Here is a 16,199-nt window from a genome sequence, read left to right as displayed (position 1 = left end):
GGCCTTGCACACAGTAGGCACAGTCAAGAACTGGTTCATTTGCATTGGAAATGGCACCCAAATAAAACTTTTTTGCTATATACCTTGAATAGATCATTATGCATAAAACTGACATTTAAAGTTTAGGGACATCATCTAGACCTTTCTATAACAGTTTTATTTCAAATATATTTTTCAGAAAAATTAAAACTCTGAAAAATGAGCCACCATTTTCCCCAAACTGCCCTCAAGGGGGATTTTCTTCTTGTGATTAAGAGATCTGGCTCCGTGTTCTTTTCTGAGTTTGTAAAGAAGAGGCCTTAAAACCACTGGCAACTTCTATCAAGATAGACAAACTTTTAACACCTCCTAACCCATACAAACTATATTTAAGGATGCAGGGTAAAAAGCTGAATATTCACATCCTGAATCCTGTTGGAGTTTGCAATCCTTCAGAAAAAAATTTTAATTTGGAAAAATTAAGGGGAAAAAAGTACACAGGTCTTGCCTCATTTGCCACTAACTTATTGATCCCGGGCAAGTATCTGGGTCAAGTTTGCCCATCTGTTTAGAGAAGGGAAGGCGGTGACTGAGATGGTGCCTCTGGGTCTCTTCCAGTTCACTCACATCTGAGTCTGGGTTCTCTACCTTTTAGCTTATCTTCATGGTAGAGCCAGTTTTGGCTACAAACAAAATCCCCAATAATGCTCTAACAGGTGCTCATTTTATTTTACATAAGGTTCTAAATCAGCACGCATGAAATTCTGATGAAGAATGGTGGCTGGCCCCGTACTGGAAATTTTAAGATCATTATATGAAATTGGAAGTCAAGTGAACTTCCTGCCCTTTGGTTCCTTCTTTAAATGGTTTTAAAAATTATATATCAAGATTCCCCAGTGGACCCTTTGGTATCATGTGCTGTTTATATAGAAAGAATACCATAACTTACTTTGGAGACCTGCATCCTAAAACCAAAACAGCTCATGATACAGCCTCTAAGTCATCATTTATTGATTCATAGATCAATTCATAGATCAAGCACCCATCACATGATCCAGGTGCTTTACAATACAGTAAACATCACAACAGAACTCTCATATAAATACAATCAACAAATTACAGAAAAAAAAAAAAAAACTGGAATGAAGCAACGTTAGGTCAAATTTCAAAGATGCTGAGAAGTGGCAGTCCACAAAAGGTAATTCCACCAACTGGAGACCAGATGGGCAAAGATACACAGGCATGACAATCCCAAATGGGCAGATTTGTACAGGGTGAATGAGCATATAAAATAAAATTTCACAACCAAGAATGAAGGCCTTTAAAGATACTATGACACCCAAGTGATCACAGAACTAGTCGAAAAACCTCACAAAGATATTACCTTGTAATGACAAGGAAACCAACCTCGTTTGGATTTTTAGCTCACCAAAAGAGGCCCGAAAGCCACGGAAATCGTCTATCTCATTATGAGCCCAGACTGAAATCGATAAGCCTTTACAAGAAATTGGAGTAAATTTAGGAAACAGCCAACAGTTCTACAATCCATAAGACTATACAGGGGGTGTTGATAGTTGGCACGTGGTCAGGGAGAAAAATCCTTTCCCTAAAGCAGAGGACTCACCTCACACAAATGAGGAGGCATTGCTGGGACAAAAGCCACTGGAATCAGTGTCACCTGTGTGGTTTAATATCAAATGTAGAGCCATTTAGATTCACACTGTCAGATGAACACTGGGAAAGGCACAGATGACACCTCTGACAGAGGAAGCCGAAACATCTCTCGAGGTTTGTATTTCCATATGTAGCACGGTCAGGGCACCAGGTGGTAAAGGGCATCAAGAGGTTTGCTCATTTCTGGCTCTCCAACTCCCCAAGATCTAGCCCTAAAAAACACACGATTACACCAAAGTAACTGCATTAAAGTGGCACTTAAGAGTTCAAGAATAGTTGTCCCTGAGTTACTTGGTCCTTTGCTCCTCCCTGAAGAGTCAAATCCCAGGTTTTAACTCAAGAGATTGCTAGGAGAATTACAGCCACAGGAGAGCAAAATTCAGACTCCATCTTGCCACGAACCACCATCATGTGGACAGTTTAAAAGGGATGGCATTCAAAGTCCCAGGTAGGTATGCAGTACTGGTACTCTGGGGAAACAGTGTTGACAGAGTCTTTGAAAAAGTAAAGTCACAAGTGAAGTTCTTGGAGAAAACTGGCTGCAGTGACTCAAAACAGTTTCATATTCAGCCATCACACATTTACAGGCTTTTTTTTGTTTTTTAATGCTTCAGAGTGAAGAAGGGGCTAAGATTTAGAAAACTCAATCTCTACTCTGACTACATTCTCAATTATTTCACTTTAAAAAAGACACACAAAGTTTGGCTACTTGCAGGAATCCTTTCATTCTGTCAAAACATTTCTCCAAACCCCACAAAGCAGAGATGCACCAGTTCTCATTGATTCTCACAGTTAAACACCATGTCTCATCAGATATTGTCTCAAGTTCCGCCCCTTCTATGCCAAAGACTTCCCAGTCCCAAATTCAGGCCAAACACAGAGAAATCTGGGCCCACCTCTAACACTGCACATGCTTATTTTACCACTTCCTGAAACTGTTTTAGAAAACTTATAGTATGAAATATACTTATGCTCAAACAGTAAGAAAAACCCAAGTGGACTATGTCAGTGACAGAATCTATATGTCAAATAGCAAAGCATTTATAGTCCTGTAATGCTTTGAGATTCATTTAAGAATCCATAGAGAGCCCAATACATATACTGCCATGGCTGTGTGATTTTCAAGTATTAAGTTTGTTTGCATAAGGAATCAACCTGAGATTTTTCTAAACTGCACTTCTCTGGCACTCATTATTATAAACTTCATTCAATACAATAAAAGCCAACAACTTGACAAATTATTGGAAAAAAATTATATTTTGGAAGAACTCACTACATAAGGTGACAGAATTCCAAAATCAAATTACATGAAAATATACATCGCAATTTCTTTGTACAATAGGTGAGAAAATTCTGCAGTATTAGAAGAATAGAGGCAAAGAAATATGAAGGGCTAAGGGGAAGGGTACGAGGGCAAACAGCATTTTTAATAGCAAACCCAGAAGTTAAGAAGAAAGCCTGTAGCTGTGCATGCTTTATTCATCTAACCTTCACATTAGGTATCTGAGGGCAAAAATAAAACCAAATCAGAGTTTTGTGTTGTTGGGAGTAAATTTCAATCATTTTAAATCTGAATTGAATTCAGAACTAACTCTTTTTAGTTCCTAGGGATAATGACTGAATTCAAGAGCTCTCAACGACAAAAAAAATGTTATTGCTGTATCCAATCTGAGAGATGGGTGCAGGTACAATACAAAAGGGACAAAGCACCTAGTGATGACTGCTCCTCTGAAGTCATCATTAAAAATCAAGTAGTTGCTTATTGAGTACTTCGGTATTTGAACTAAATGATTTGAAAACTTCCTGGCAGACAGAAGAGATAAAAGTAAAGGGGAGTGTGTCAAAACAAAGAAGATACAAAAGTTTAGTAAGTGGAAAGAGTTTAATGAAGCCTCAATGGTTTAAAGGAAATTAAATGGAAACTTTTAATCCTAATTGCTTTTTATCTGACATGCTTTAAGGAGTCTTTTAAAACTGATAAGAAACAATGAATAGGGAAAGAAAACCTGCTAAAATTTTTTAGAATTTACACGATTCTTATTCTACTACAAGAAAGCATTATTTGGTACAAGGTGTATTTGTGGATGTACATGAACAGTATATATATTATCCGGATCATGTTGTGCTATGTACAGGTCTTTACAATTCTTCCTGAAGGTTAAAACAGTTCATTAGAATTCAAAATGCGTAATCATCTGTAAGTTGGCACTTGTTAGGCTCTTGTCAGCATTGATACTGGCATGTTTTATTGCAGCCCAGTTCCAGCCAGTGTTTGCCAACTTGTTACAACAGAAGTCCAGCAATAGGTGGGTAGAGTGCAGGAAAAACAGTGCCATGTTTCTCAATTGGAGACCTACAAGAAAGCAAACAGCATTATATAATGAATTTTAAAATTACAAAAGGACTAATTGATTAGCAATTTTTATTTGTATTCCACTTCTTGGGAAACAAATTCTTCATTTCACTTTAAGCTCACGTTTGCCCATGTCCAATATGGAGCCACATCCAACCATTTCATTTTAAATTCAAATAATAGTTCATAAAGTTTTAAATTTAGTTCCTCAGTCACACTACCCACATATCAAGTGCTCAGTATGTCTAGTGACTACCATACTGGATACTGCAAATATAGATTATATCCATCAGTGAAGAAAGTTCTGTCACACAGGCTTAACTTAGAGACTTCTCTAAGTTCAGCCCAAACGTATTTTATCCATCCAGCCTCCAACAAATGATCTTCTCTCCCAGTTAGAGTTTTCTATCGTTTAGTATCTGCTGATCTCATGTCTTCAGTTACACTAGAAGAACCACAGCTAAATAAAAACACCCGTCACCTTATGGAGTGCTTATTATGTGCCAAGCAGTACACAAAGTGCCTTAAAAACTCACCTCATGTAATGCTCATAATCACCATATAAAGGGGTTTCCCCCATTTTACAGAGAAAAGAAAGACAAGGTCACAGAGCTAATAAATGGCAGAGCTTCCTGTTCAAAAGGTTAACAAAACACTTGTTTCAGTTAAAAAAAAAAATCCAGTGAAATGATTAGACTTTTAGAGCTTTTATTATATGAATGTGTCCTTTGAAATATGTAAGGGGAGCACAAGCTGTTACATCAGATCAAGCGCTTCAGAAACTCGGGAGTCTGCATCACCTGCCAAGCCACTGTTGGTCACAAAGAAGACTCATACATAATGACTGGGGATCCAAGGGATATAATTTTAAACTCCTAACAAAGAAGCCAAATGTACTTATTAGAGCCAGCATGGCAAACATTTAACTTACAACAGACATGTGAAAAGTTCATTGTGTCTTCTAAATCCCCAAATGAAGTTATCAATATTGCAGTCACCCAAATTCAACCATACCAAAGCTCTGTAGTGGGCAGGAAGAAAGCTGTGGGCTTACCTATGGGCAAACATGTGCCTGTTTCTAGAATCTAGACTACCTCCTAAGACAGCTCCTGAGAAGGAGAATGACTGCTAAGTTTCTTCCCAAAGGGCTCCCACCAGCCCATGTAAATGATCCCCAGCAGAGCTCTGAATGTACCGAACCTGTCACCAGCACCAGCCTCTATCCTCTGCACACAGATACACACATATGCACATATTTTATTAGAAAATCTAAAGGCACAGACTGACCCTCAAGAAAAATTGTAATGAATAGGATTGTAATTTCCAAGTTATGTTACTTAAAATGTTTTTCCAAAGACTATATACCACACTCAAATTAATCCCTGGCCAGTTAACTTCTCAGGGCTGAAAAAGAACTGGGTATAGAATCTAGGCATTCAATAATCACGCTCTTATGATATGAACAAGAAATTTCAGGGCCACAAAACAATCATTTAAAAACTGTTTCCAGGTGAGGTTTTAAAGAAAAATACTCCAGAGAAGACTGACTACAGAAAGTCATTAATTACCTAAAATCAGACATTCAAGCCTTTTAATAGTGAGAACCCAGCTTTAAATAGCTTTAGCTTCTTCAACAGGAAGAGAAAAAAAAAAAATCTATTTCCCCTCCTTTGAATAAAATATATTCTAAACAGAAAAAAAGCCTTGGTACAGCAAAAGCAAGTTTGCTGTTCTTTTCTCTAGAAAGAAAAATTCTAGAAGCTGAATTTACCTAATACTCATATAAATGGTGTTGATCTAAAATAGTCATTTTACATTTTATAAGCATATCCCATTTCTGGTTTAAAATAAATCTGTGTGGTATTGTTAAAAATCACACCATTTTTATATCAACTCTATGTCTTTATGAAATAACTTAAGTATCTTAAACCCAAGTCTTAACTATTCTTGATTCCTAACCTACAAATCTGGAGATGGTTTAGCTTCAAAGTGTCTTATTCCATTTATTTCTAAAACTAGAATCATATCATTAATTTTCCATGTGGCTACACATTTTAATCTTTTAAAAGGCCTAAAAAATAAAAAGCAGACAAGCATGCTTAAAAAAAAAAAAAACACAAAAAAACCACTTTTGGATGTTAAAAGACAACAATGAAGGTAATTTCTCACTCAAGGGTAAGTGTCCCAATAATCTCAACCATTCTTAAGTGAAAGCAGTCCATCAGTTAAATAGCTTTATATCAGGGCATTACCTTTCACGCAGATGATTCCAAAAGTTCCAATTCATTCTACACTGCCACTAAGTGTACTACTAAACAACTCTCCCCCATCACCAATCCATCCTTCTCCCCCAAACTGAACTATTTTTATTTTTTTCCTTATGTCATCCACTTTGGACCATTCACACACATTTCCTTTCTGAAGTCTGTAATAGCTCACTCTCCTGGCTCTTCTCCTGGTGACCAACCAGCCCACATACTTCTGTCCCCAGCACCTCAAGGATGCTGTCCTTGGCCCTAGTAAGTACTACTCTCTATACCAAATGAATGGACATCTCTACTCTGGAGACTTCTAATCTCACTCACAGCCGTACGTTTAACCTATCCTAACCATTCAGTATTAGGCATGTGCTGACTTTCTTAAAACCATGCTCTGCTACTACTCCCACTAAAGCTCTGCATGTGTTTTAACATTTCTGTGCCTGGTCTAACTGGCCAAGTGAACAGTACTTTATTGGCCTGGATAATATCTATGGTACTCTAGAGAGCCCCTTCTTTCCCAAGAGAACAGTACCTTGGGAAATATTCATTAACAAGAAATGAAATGAGCTCAGGGTGTGCTGTTCTTGGTGTTACCGCTCCTTCCAAGATATAAATCTTAAACCTTAATAACATGCAATTGTTAAAAGGGAAGCAGATATTAATAAAATATCAAAAGACAACATTAAACAGAAAGCACAGAGTAGACACCATGTATACACTTACGTTACAGACACAAACAAATAAAATCACACTTGTATGTACATGGGTGTTGGGGGGGGTTAGATTTCTGAAAGATTAAACAATGGTTACTTCTGAGAACTGGTGGGCTGAGATGGGAAAGAGGTTTACTTTTCCTTACATATAGCTGCAGCTCTAAAGGTAGCAGTCAGATTCAGAGAAAACCAAGAGAGAGCCATGATATTTATGAGTAAGAAGATGTTTCTAGAAGGGAGATCAATAATCATTTCAGTTCAAATGCTACAGAAATTAAAAACCAAAACTAAGGGACTTTGCTAGAGGTCCAATGGTTAAGACTCCATGCTTCCTCTGCAGGGGACACATGTTCAATTCCTGGTTGGGAAACTAAACCCCTCATGCCACAGACAAAAATCAAAGAACAACAAAAAAACCCGCATCAAAACTGATATTAAGCCTTTGAATGTGGCAAACAGGCAGCCCCTGGTCTCCTTACTACTTTAGTATTCTATGGAGAAGGAAGAAGGTGAGCCAAACATGCTGGAAGACTGACAGTTGAGAAAAAAACAAGGCAAAGTCCTTTTGTTTCCCAGGTCCCTCTCTTCCTCCCTAAAGTACTACTGCAAAATTTAAGAATTTTATGTATTTCTTCTAATCTTTTTTAAAAAACTTTTATTCTGTCAGATAGCTACAACAGAAGGGTGGGTTTTACTTTGTAATTTATATAAACAGTATCATTCTTTTTTCTTTTTATCACATTGCTTCTCCTATTCAAGACTCTGTTAACTATCTGATTATATATAACTAAGTCTACATTATGTATTTTCGCTGATTAACAATATTGTAACTGATATTAATAATAACTAACTAATTCTGATGGGCCTTTTAAAAATTAAACACGGTACTATAAACAATATCCTTGTATCATGTCTTTCGTATGTATACAAGTGCTAGAGTTTCTCTTAACCTATACACCTAAATTGCAGGATATGTGTTTTCAAATTGACTACATATTACCAAATCACTCTCCAGTGTTGACAGAACAACCTCACTTATGCCAGGAGTTCAAGTATATATCATATTTCCTGAAATCCTCACCAACACCTGGGTTTCTTGGACATTTTGATTTTGACAACCTGAAGAATTTGATGTCATCCCCTGCAGCTTTGTATTTCTGCTTATAAATGCAGCTGAATTACTTGTGGCAATGCATAACAACCATCACCTTTCTTTTTACTTCTATTATCTATTCATATCATTTTCCTTTGTGCTGGTCTTCTCATTGATTTTCAAAATTTTGTTGTAGACACTAAATAGAAATCCTAAATATTTAGAGAAATCTTTTCCCAGTTTGCCACTTATTTTTATTTCTTTTGTCTTGTCGTAATATTTAAGTTTTGGGTTTTGATGTAGCCAAATTTATCATTTTTCCCTTTTATGGGTGTTATTTGTGCCTAATAAATCCTTCTATACCTTGATATTCTCCTGTATTTTGTTTTAGTAGTTTTGTTTTTCCTATCTGTCTTATGTTTTAAAACTTATTGGAGATAGCTTATCCTCCTCCCTTTCTCAGTCAGCAAGACAACTATGGATCAGCTCTATCAGTGGCAATGAGATGGGTGTGTCCTGAAGCCCACTGAGGAGAGCTTTCACTTTTCTTCATAATCTTTTTGTAGCAAAGGAGATAAGAAAGGCTCAGCATTTCAGGAGGCTTAATTTTTAAGGAGATATGGGTGAGATGTGGAGGCCAATCCTTAAATGACCCGAATATGAAACCCATCAAGGGTGTGCTCCTATTGAGATAACCACATACTGTGCATGTGGTCTGAAATAAGCAGGGGAGAAAAGACGGTTGCTTAGGACAAACGGAAGCCATATATAGACCCATATGTACTTCTACTTGTGAGAAATGACTCTAGATTCACATGTACACACATGCAACTAGGTAAGGCAGTGAGTCTTCTGTCCTACTGTCTTGGGTACAGTTCAGTTAGTGCAACTGCTCAGTCGTGTCTGACTCTTTGCAACCCCACGGACTGCAGCACGCCAGGCTTCCCTGTCCATCACCAACTCCTGGAGTTTACTCAAACTCATGTCCACTGAGTCGGTGATGCCATCCAACCATCTCATCCTCTGTTGCCCTCTTCTCCTCCCGCCTTCAATCTTTCCCAGCATCAGGGTCTTTTCAAATGAGTCAGCTCTTCGCGTCCGGTGGCCAAAGTATTGGAGCTCCAGCTTCAACATCAGTCCTTCCAATGAACATCCAGGACTGATCTCCTTTAGGATGGACTGGTTGAATCTCCTTGCAGTCCAAGGGACTCTCAAGAGTCTTCTCCAACACCACAGTTCAAAAAGCATCAATTCTTCGGCACTCAGCTTTGTTTATACTACAACTCTCACATCCATACACGACCACTGGAAAAACCATAGGCTTGACTAGATGGACCTTTTTTGGCAAAGTAATGTCTCTGCTTTTTAATATGCTGTCTAGGTTGGTCATAACTTTTCTTCCAAGGTGCAAGCATCTTTTAATTTCATGGCTGCAGTCACCATCTGCAGTGATTTTGGCCCCCCAAAAAATAAAGTCTGTCACTCTTTCCATTGTTTCTCCATCTCTTTGCCATGAAGTGATGGGGCTGGATGCCATGATCTTAGTTTTCTGAATGTTGAGCTTTAAGCCAACTTTTTCACTCTCCTCTTTCATCAAGAGGCTCTTTAATTCTTCGCTTTCTGCCGTAAGTGTGGTGTCATCTGCATATCTGAGGTCACCGATACTCCTCCCAGAAATCTTGATTCCAGCTTGTGCTTCATCCAGTCCATCATTTCTCATGATGTACTCTGAATATAAGTTAAATAAGCAGGGTGACAATATACAGCCTTGACGTACTTCTTTCCCGATTTGGAACCAGTCTGTTGTTCCATGTCCAGTTCTAACTGTTGCTTCCTGACCTGCATACAGGTTTCTCAAGAGACAGATCAGATGGTCTGGTATTCCCATCTCTGTCAGAATTTTCCACAGTTTGTTGTGATCCACACAGTCAAAGGCTTTGGCATAGTCAATGAAGCAGAAGTAAATGTTTTTCTGTAATTCTCCTGCTTTTTCGATGGTCCAGCGGATGTTGGCAATTTGATCTCTGGTTCCTCTGCCTTTTCTAAAACCAGCTTGAACATCTGGAAATTCACAGTTCACATACTGTTGAAGCCTTGCTTGGAGAATTTTGAGCATCACTTTACTAGCGTGTAAATGAGTGCAACTGTGCAGTAGTTTGAACATTCTCTGGGACTGGAATGAAAAGTGACCTTTTCCAGTCCTGTGGCCACTGCTGAGTTTTCCAGATTTGCTGGCATATTGAGTGCAGCACTTTCACAGCATCATCTTTTAGGATTTGAAATAGCTCAACTAGAATTCCATCACCTCCACTAGCTTTGTTCATAGTGATGCTTCCTCAGGCCCACTTAGACTTTGCATTCCAGGATGTCTGGCTATAGGTGAGTGATCACATCATCATGGTTATCTGGGTCATGAAGATCTTTTTTGTATAGTTTTTCTGTGTATTCTTGCCACCCTTCTTAACATTTTCTGCTTCTGTTAGGTCCATACCATTTCTGTCCTTTATTGAGCCCATCTTTGCATGAGATATTCCCCTGGTATCTCTAATTTTCTTGAAGAGATCTCTAGTCTTTCCCATTCTATTGTTTTCCTCTTATTATTTGCATTGATCACTGAGGAAGGCTTTCTTATCTCTTCTTGCTATTCTCTAGAACTCTCCATTCAAATGGGTATATCTTTACTTTTCTCCTCTGCTTTTCGCTTCTCTTTTTTTCACAGCGATTTGTAAGGCCTCCTCAGACAACCATTTTGCCTTTTTGTATTTCTTTTTCTTGGGGATGGTCTTGATCACTGCCTCCTGTACAATGTCACAAACCTCCATCCATAGTTCTTCAGGCACTCTGTCTATCAGATCTAATCCCTTGAATCTATTTGTCACTTTCACTGTGTAATTGTAAGGGATTTGATTTAGGTCATATCTGAATGGTCTAGTGGTTTTCCCTATCTTCTTCAATTTCAGGCTGAATTTGGCAATAAGAAGTTCATGATCTGAGCCACAGTCTGCTCCCAGTCTTGTTTTTGCTGACTGTATAGAGTTCTCCATCTTTGGATGCAAAGAATATAATCAATCTGATTTCGGTACTGACCATCTGTCTGGTGATGTCTATGTGTAGAGTCTTCTCTTGTGCTGTTGGAAGAGGGTGTTTGCCATGACCAGTGCATTCTCTTGGCAAAATTCTATTAGCCTTTGTCCTGCTTCATTCTGTACTCCAAGGTCAAATTTGCTTGTTACTCCAGGTATTTCTTGACTTCCTACTTTTGCATTCCAGTCCCCTATAACGAAAAGAACATCTTTTTGGGGTGTTAGTTCTAGAAGGTCTTGTAGGTCTTCATAGAACCATTCAACTTCAGCTTCTTCAGCATTACTGTACTGGGTTACACAATGCCTTGTATCCTGGTCAAGTTGCCTAGGAAATAGATTCTGAGACATGAATTTGTGTAAGGTTTACTGGGAAGTGCTCTGAAGAGCAACAGTGAGGTAAACAGAACTAAGCAGACGATGGTGGGGGTAGCACAGCTGAAATACAGGCTTCAGTCAGTCCTACACTGGAACAGCCTTTCAGATAATTCCCAAATTGAGAAAAAAGCCCAAGTCTTTGTACCAACCTATTCTTTCTCCAAACCAAACAGTCCATGGATGCAAGTGGTTTCTGGGGAAAGGGACTAACTTGGGCAAGTGACCTCTTAACTCCTAGAAAGCAACTCAGCTATGAGTTATCAGCAGGCAACATTCCCAACAGGCTGGAGTATGATTATTTCCCTCTGGACAGGAGGCAGTAACATCCACCACACCCACAGCTTATCTTCTCTTACCATCTTATTTATTCTCTGGTGAAGCCAAACCAGTATGTTGTGAGCTGACCTATGAAGAGGCCCATGTGACAAAACTTAGGAAGAACCCAGTCAACAGCCTGTGAGGAACAGAAACCTGCCGACAACCGCCTGACTGAACTTGGAAGCAGATCCACCCACAGCTGAACCCTGAAACAGATGGCTGCAGTACCAGCCAACACCTTGACTGCAGCATTATGACGAACCCAGAGCCAGAAGATTCAACATGGATCCCTGGCCTGTGGAAAGCATGAGGTAACAGATGTTGTTTTAGGTCACTGAATGTTAGGTAATTTGTAAAACAGCAAGGGAATTAATACAATCCCTCTACCCTTGATACAGAACCAAAAGACAGAATCCTTTTGCCTGGTGGTATAGAATGTGGCCATGTAGCTGATCTATGGGAGTGGGAAGATTTTGTTTTTCCCTTTGTCCTCTTACTTCATCCTACAATAATAACTTTCTGGTGGCAGGGAAGAATCTAAGACACAAATAGTAAAATCCATAGAGGAAAAAATTAAAATTCAACTGCATTAAAATTAAGCACCCCTGTTCACCCAAAAATACTATAAAGAAAGTAAACTGACAAGGATAGAAATCAATAACCTAACTGAAAAATAGGAAAGACCAAAAAAAGCACTTCACAGAGGAAGTATCAATGGTCAAACACATTACAGTATGCAACTGCACTGGTCACTAGGGCAACACACATCAAGTCCATAATGACATCTCATTTGACACTAGATCAAAAACTTTGGGAAAGGCCTTCCCTGGTGGTCCAGTGGTTAAGAATCTGCCTTCCAATTCAAGGAACGCAGGTTTGATCCCTGGTTACAGGAAGATCTCACATAAGCCTGCACACTACAACTAGAGAAAGCCCATCTACCGTGGTGAAGACCCAAAAGAAAAAACTTCGGGAAAACAAACAAGACTGCAGAAGTTTGATAGTATCAAATGTTAAAGAGGATATGGAGCAAATAGAACCCTTGTCCTTGCCAACAGGAGTATAAATAGATTCAGTATTTTTTAAAACAATTTGGCATTATGTAGTCAAAGTGATATGTATATACCTTTAACTTAATTCCACCTCTAGGTATACACCCAAAAGAAACTCTTGTGGTACATCTACAAGAAACAGCTACATTCTCTGTAATAGCAAAAACAAAGCAAAATAGGGAAATTCCCTGGTGGTCCAGTGGTTAAGACTCAGTGTTTTCACTGCCCTAGGCCCAGGTTCAAACTCTGATTGGGGAACTAAGATCCTAGCAGTCAGGCCAAAAACAAGAAACAGCCTCCCACAAATAAACACAAAACAAAAATAGAAACAAGAATAAGAACAACAATAACAAAAAAACAAACAAAAAACCCACTCCAGAGAACTAATGAAATGAGAATCAAGAATAAATTTATCTAATGAGATACTACATAACAGTGAACATGGAATATACCTGTATATAACAAAGAACAATTTCAACAATATAATGTTGAGCAACAAAGTCACAAAAGAATATAATTAAAAAAAGACATTATAATTCCACATATATTGAGTTCAAAAACATGCAATATGTTGTTCAGGAATACAAATTGATGAAATTGTCAAGAAAAGCAATGGTAAACACAGAATTGGGAATATGAAAAAAGTATGGGTAGAGGAGGGGAATGTAGGAGATGTAACAGTTAATAACAAAGCTCTTTTTTTTAAAATAGGTGGCCGGTACAAAGATATAGCAAGTACTCCGACTTTTTTAGATGCTACGTTTCATAATTAGGTTTTATCACCTCAATATTTAAAGAAAGAAAAACCAAAGAACTTAAATATCACACATTTGGTCAGTTCATCTACACCCTGTCTTCTTCTAAGCCAGATGGGTGCCTACTATCTTTGGCTCCTTGCTAGACTTGAAGCAGACTTGTGGACAGATGGTATACAAGAAAAGGAAAAATTTTCCTACTGGCCCTGTAAGTAATGAGCAAGGAGATAAAGACCAATTAAAACAAGAAAGGTATATGTTTAATGGCCTTATCAATATATTACAAACTATGGTCTTTCTTTTTTAAAAAACACTGGGAAAAACTTAAGTCAATCTTTACCATATATAGCACAGTATGAGAAAATATAAGAAATGTCAATGCCTGGTTTAGTCAAAGATGGCAGACCAAAAGGTAAAACAAAGAAAACGTAGCAAAAACAAAAACCAAAAAAACCCTTTATAATGAGAAATTTTACCAACAGTGAACTACTAACATACTAAATCAGTTTAACACGGAATATCTAATTAAAAACAGCTGGATTTACTGAAAGAAAAAGCAAGCAGATGACACTAATCTGCTGAGAAACAGCAGACTACTGGATACTACCACTGAAAAATGAAGCCAATGAAAACAAGCAATTCAAATACCCAAAATCACACATTTTCTAAAAACACTTCTGTCATGTATAAAAAAGGCAAAAGAGTAGGGTGATTTTTTTTAATGAACTTACCCTGAAATAAGTGAAGTTACAGCTGTTGAATAAATGTCACTCAAAAGCAGTCTCTTGGCTTTTTCTTACACAGCGGGCAACTTTCCTTTTGAATTCTCCATTTCTGTCTTCCCTCCATTCTTTCTGTAAGTACAAAAGTAATAGCAAGTTATTTTATGCAAACTCCTCTTACAATCTCAAATAACTACTTTAATTTTGAATGCAATGCTTTGGCAATGTGAACACGTTTAAAATGTTAAACAGTTGATAAGACAGAAAACACTTTTGCAAGGCACTCTGACAGGATACATAGAAATTACTTCTATAGGCAAAGTCTCTTTGAAAAAGGAAAGGGCCCTAAAAAGCTTTAGCAATTTTGTATTACACTGAAAAGAAAGCTACAACTTACAAATAAGATATCCAGGCTATCTGAATGATTACCAACTTTCTCTACTGGAAGCAACCAGAAAATAGAGTAGACAGAACTGTGCCTCCTATATCAAGTAGATGGGTGTAATGCATCATACTGAGATGATACTGAGTAGTATTTCTAGTGGGGGAGGGGACAGGACATGACAGTAACAATAACACTATTACTGCCAGGCACATGAAAATGGAACACAAAACAGCACCAGCATGAGAATAGAGCTGATTTTTACTTAGCATGTAAATAGCAGGAAAGTCACACTAAAATGCCCAGCCTATTTTTTTTTTTCTATATCATCCATGTAGGGACAGCAAAAACTGTAGCCTTCATCACTTGCTCTTACAGAGGAAGAGATCTGAACAATTTTTTCCCTCAAAGCAAGGCCCCCCGTAAGCCAATCATTATAGTAAATTATGAGGTAAACCATAATGTAGAAATGCAGAGAGATTTGTAGATATTTGATGAAGTATTTCTGAATAAAATGTTATTGTCTGTAATTACCTCATTATCATTTCTAAGACATTTTAAGGAAGAAACAGCAATTCCAGTAAAGAGGGCAGGTCAATCCCAAGGAGAAAAAAAATCACCTAAAAAGAGCACTTAGCAGAGAAAATTAAGACTGAGAGCAGAGGGATCAGGTAGAAAGGTATTAAAAAGATCATATTGGAATTATTATTATTTGATTGCACCATGCAGCATGTGGGATCCTAGTTCTAGAACCTGTGTTCCCTGCATTGGGAGCATGAAATCTTAACCACTGGGGCCATCAGGGAAGTCCCTGGAATTACTTTTTTAAGATATAAATCCTCACTACCAAAGAAAATGGCAGTGAAGTCATCTAATAATGGGGAGAAATTTTTCCTGCAAGACCAAAAGTAGATGAAAGAACAATGAAACATGCAGCAGAGCAGAGAAAGTAGTAGCCTAGGGAAGTCTCAGTGGGACCCCAGCAAAGAGGGAAAGGACCTACTGAAGAGAACCCCAAAGTTAAAGCTTGGAAATGGCAGCTTGAAGTCAGTAAAAACTGGGGTTGAAAACTGAATGACAGCAAGTTTGGCCTTTCCTTCTATGTACATCCCAAATTTTAATACCTTCCTAAAGTAATAATGATGATATATAGATTTTATAAAAATATCTGAAGACTACTAGAATTAGAGCATCAGGTATGGGTATTTAGTATGGAAAGTAATTACTTCTTCGTTTTGGCATTTGACACCTCTCTTCCTCCAACTCATTCTTTTTTTTTTTCACTCTTAGTTTAATATCTGGCTTATCACTCACACACTCCTGAGGAGAATCAATTCTGCACACATACATTCCTTATGTTGTTTGGACTGATACTTGACTAAGTATAAAGTCAGAATGATTTTCTGTCAGTGTTTACTTCAATTCAATTAATAAATTCA

General features: G+C 37.9%; 1 protein-coding gene across 1 annotated transcript in view; it reads right to left on the bottom strand.

The window, feature by feature from the left end:
* Positions 1-966: 966 nt before the first annotated feature.
* UBE2G1 (ubiquitin conjugating enzyme E2 G1) overlaps positions 967-16,199 on the bottom strand; it is a 91,744-nt gene continuing 76,511 nt past the window's right edge. The window contains exons 5-6 of the mRNA XM_081579909.1: positions 14,388-14,510; positions 967-4,006 (exon numbers count right to left, since the gene is read on the bottom strand). Of these exons, the coding sequence (XP_081436035.1) occupies positions 14,424-14,510 (87 nt within the window). The 3' untranslated portion in view covers positions 967-4,006; positions 14,388-14,423. The remainder of the gene's footprint in view (positions 4,007-14,387; positions 14,511-16,199) is intronic.

Source organism: Giraffa tippelskirchi, chromosome 3 (genome assembly GCF_054371585.1).
Source record: "Giraffa tippelskirchi isolate mGirTip1 chromosome 3, T2T-mGirTip1v1.2.pri, whole genome shotgun sequence".
Classification (NCBI taxonomy): domain Eukaryota; kingdom Metazoa; phylum Chordata; class Mammalia; order Artiodactyla; family Giraffidae; genus Giraffa; species Giraffa tippelskirchi.
The sequence above is the reverse complement of the archived record's forward strand: the minus strand, read 5'-3'. Positions and strand labels throughout refer to the sequence as shown.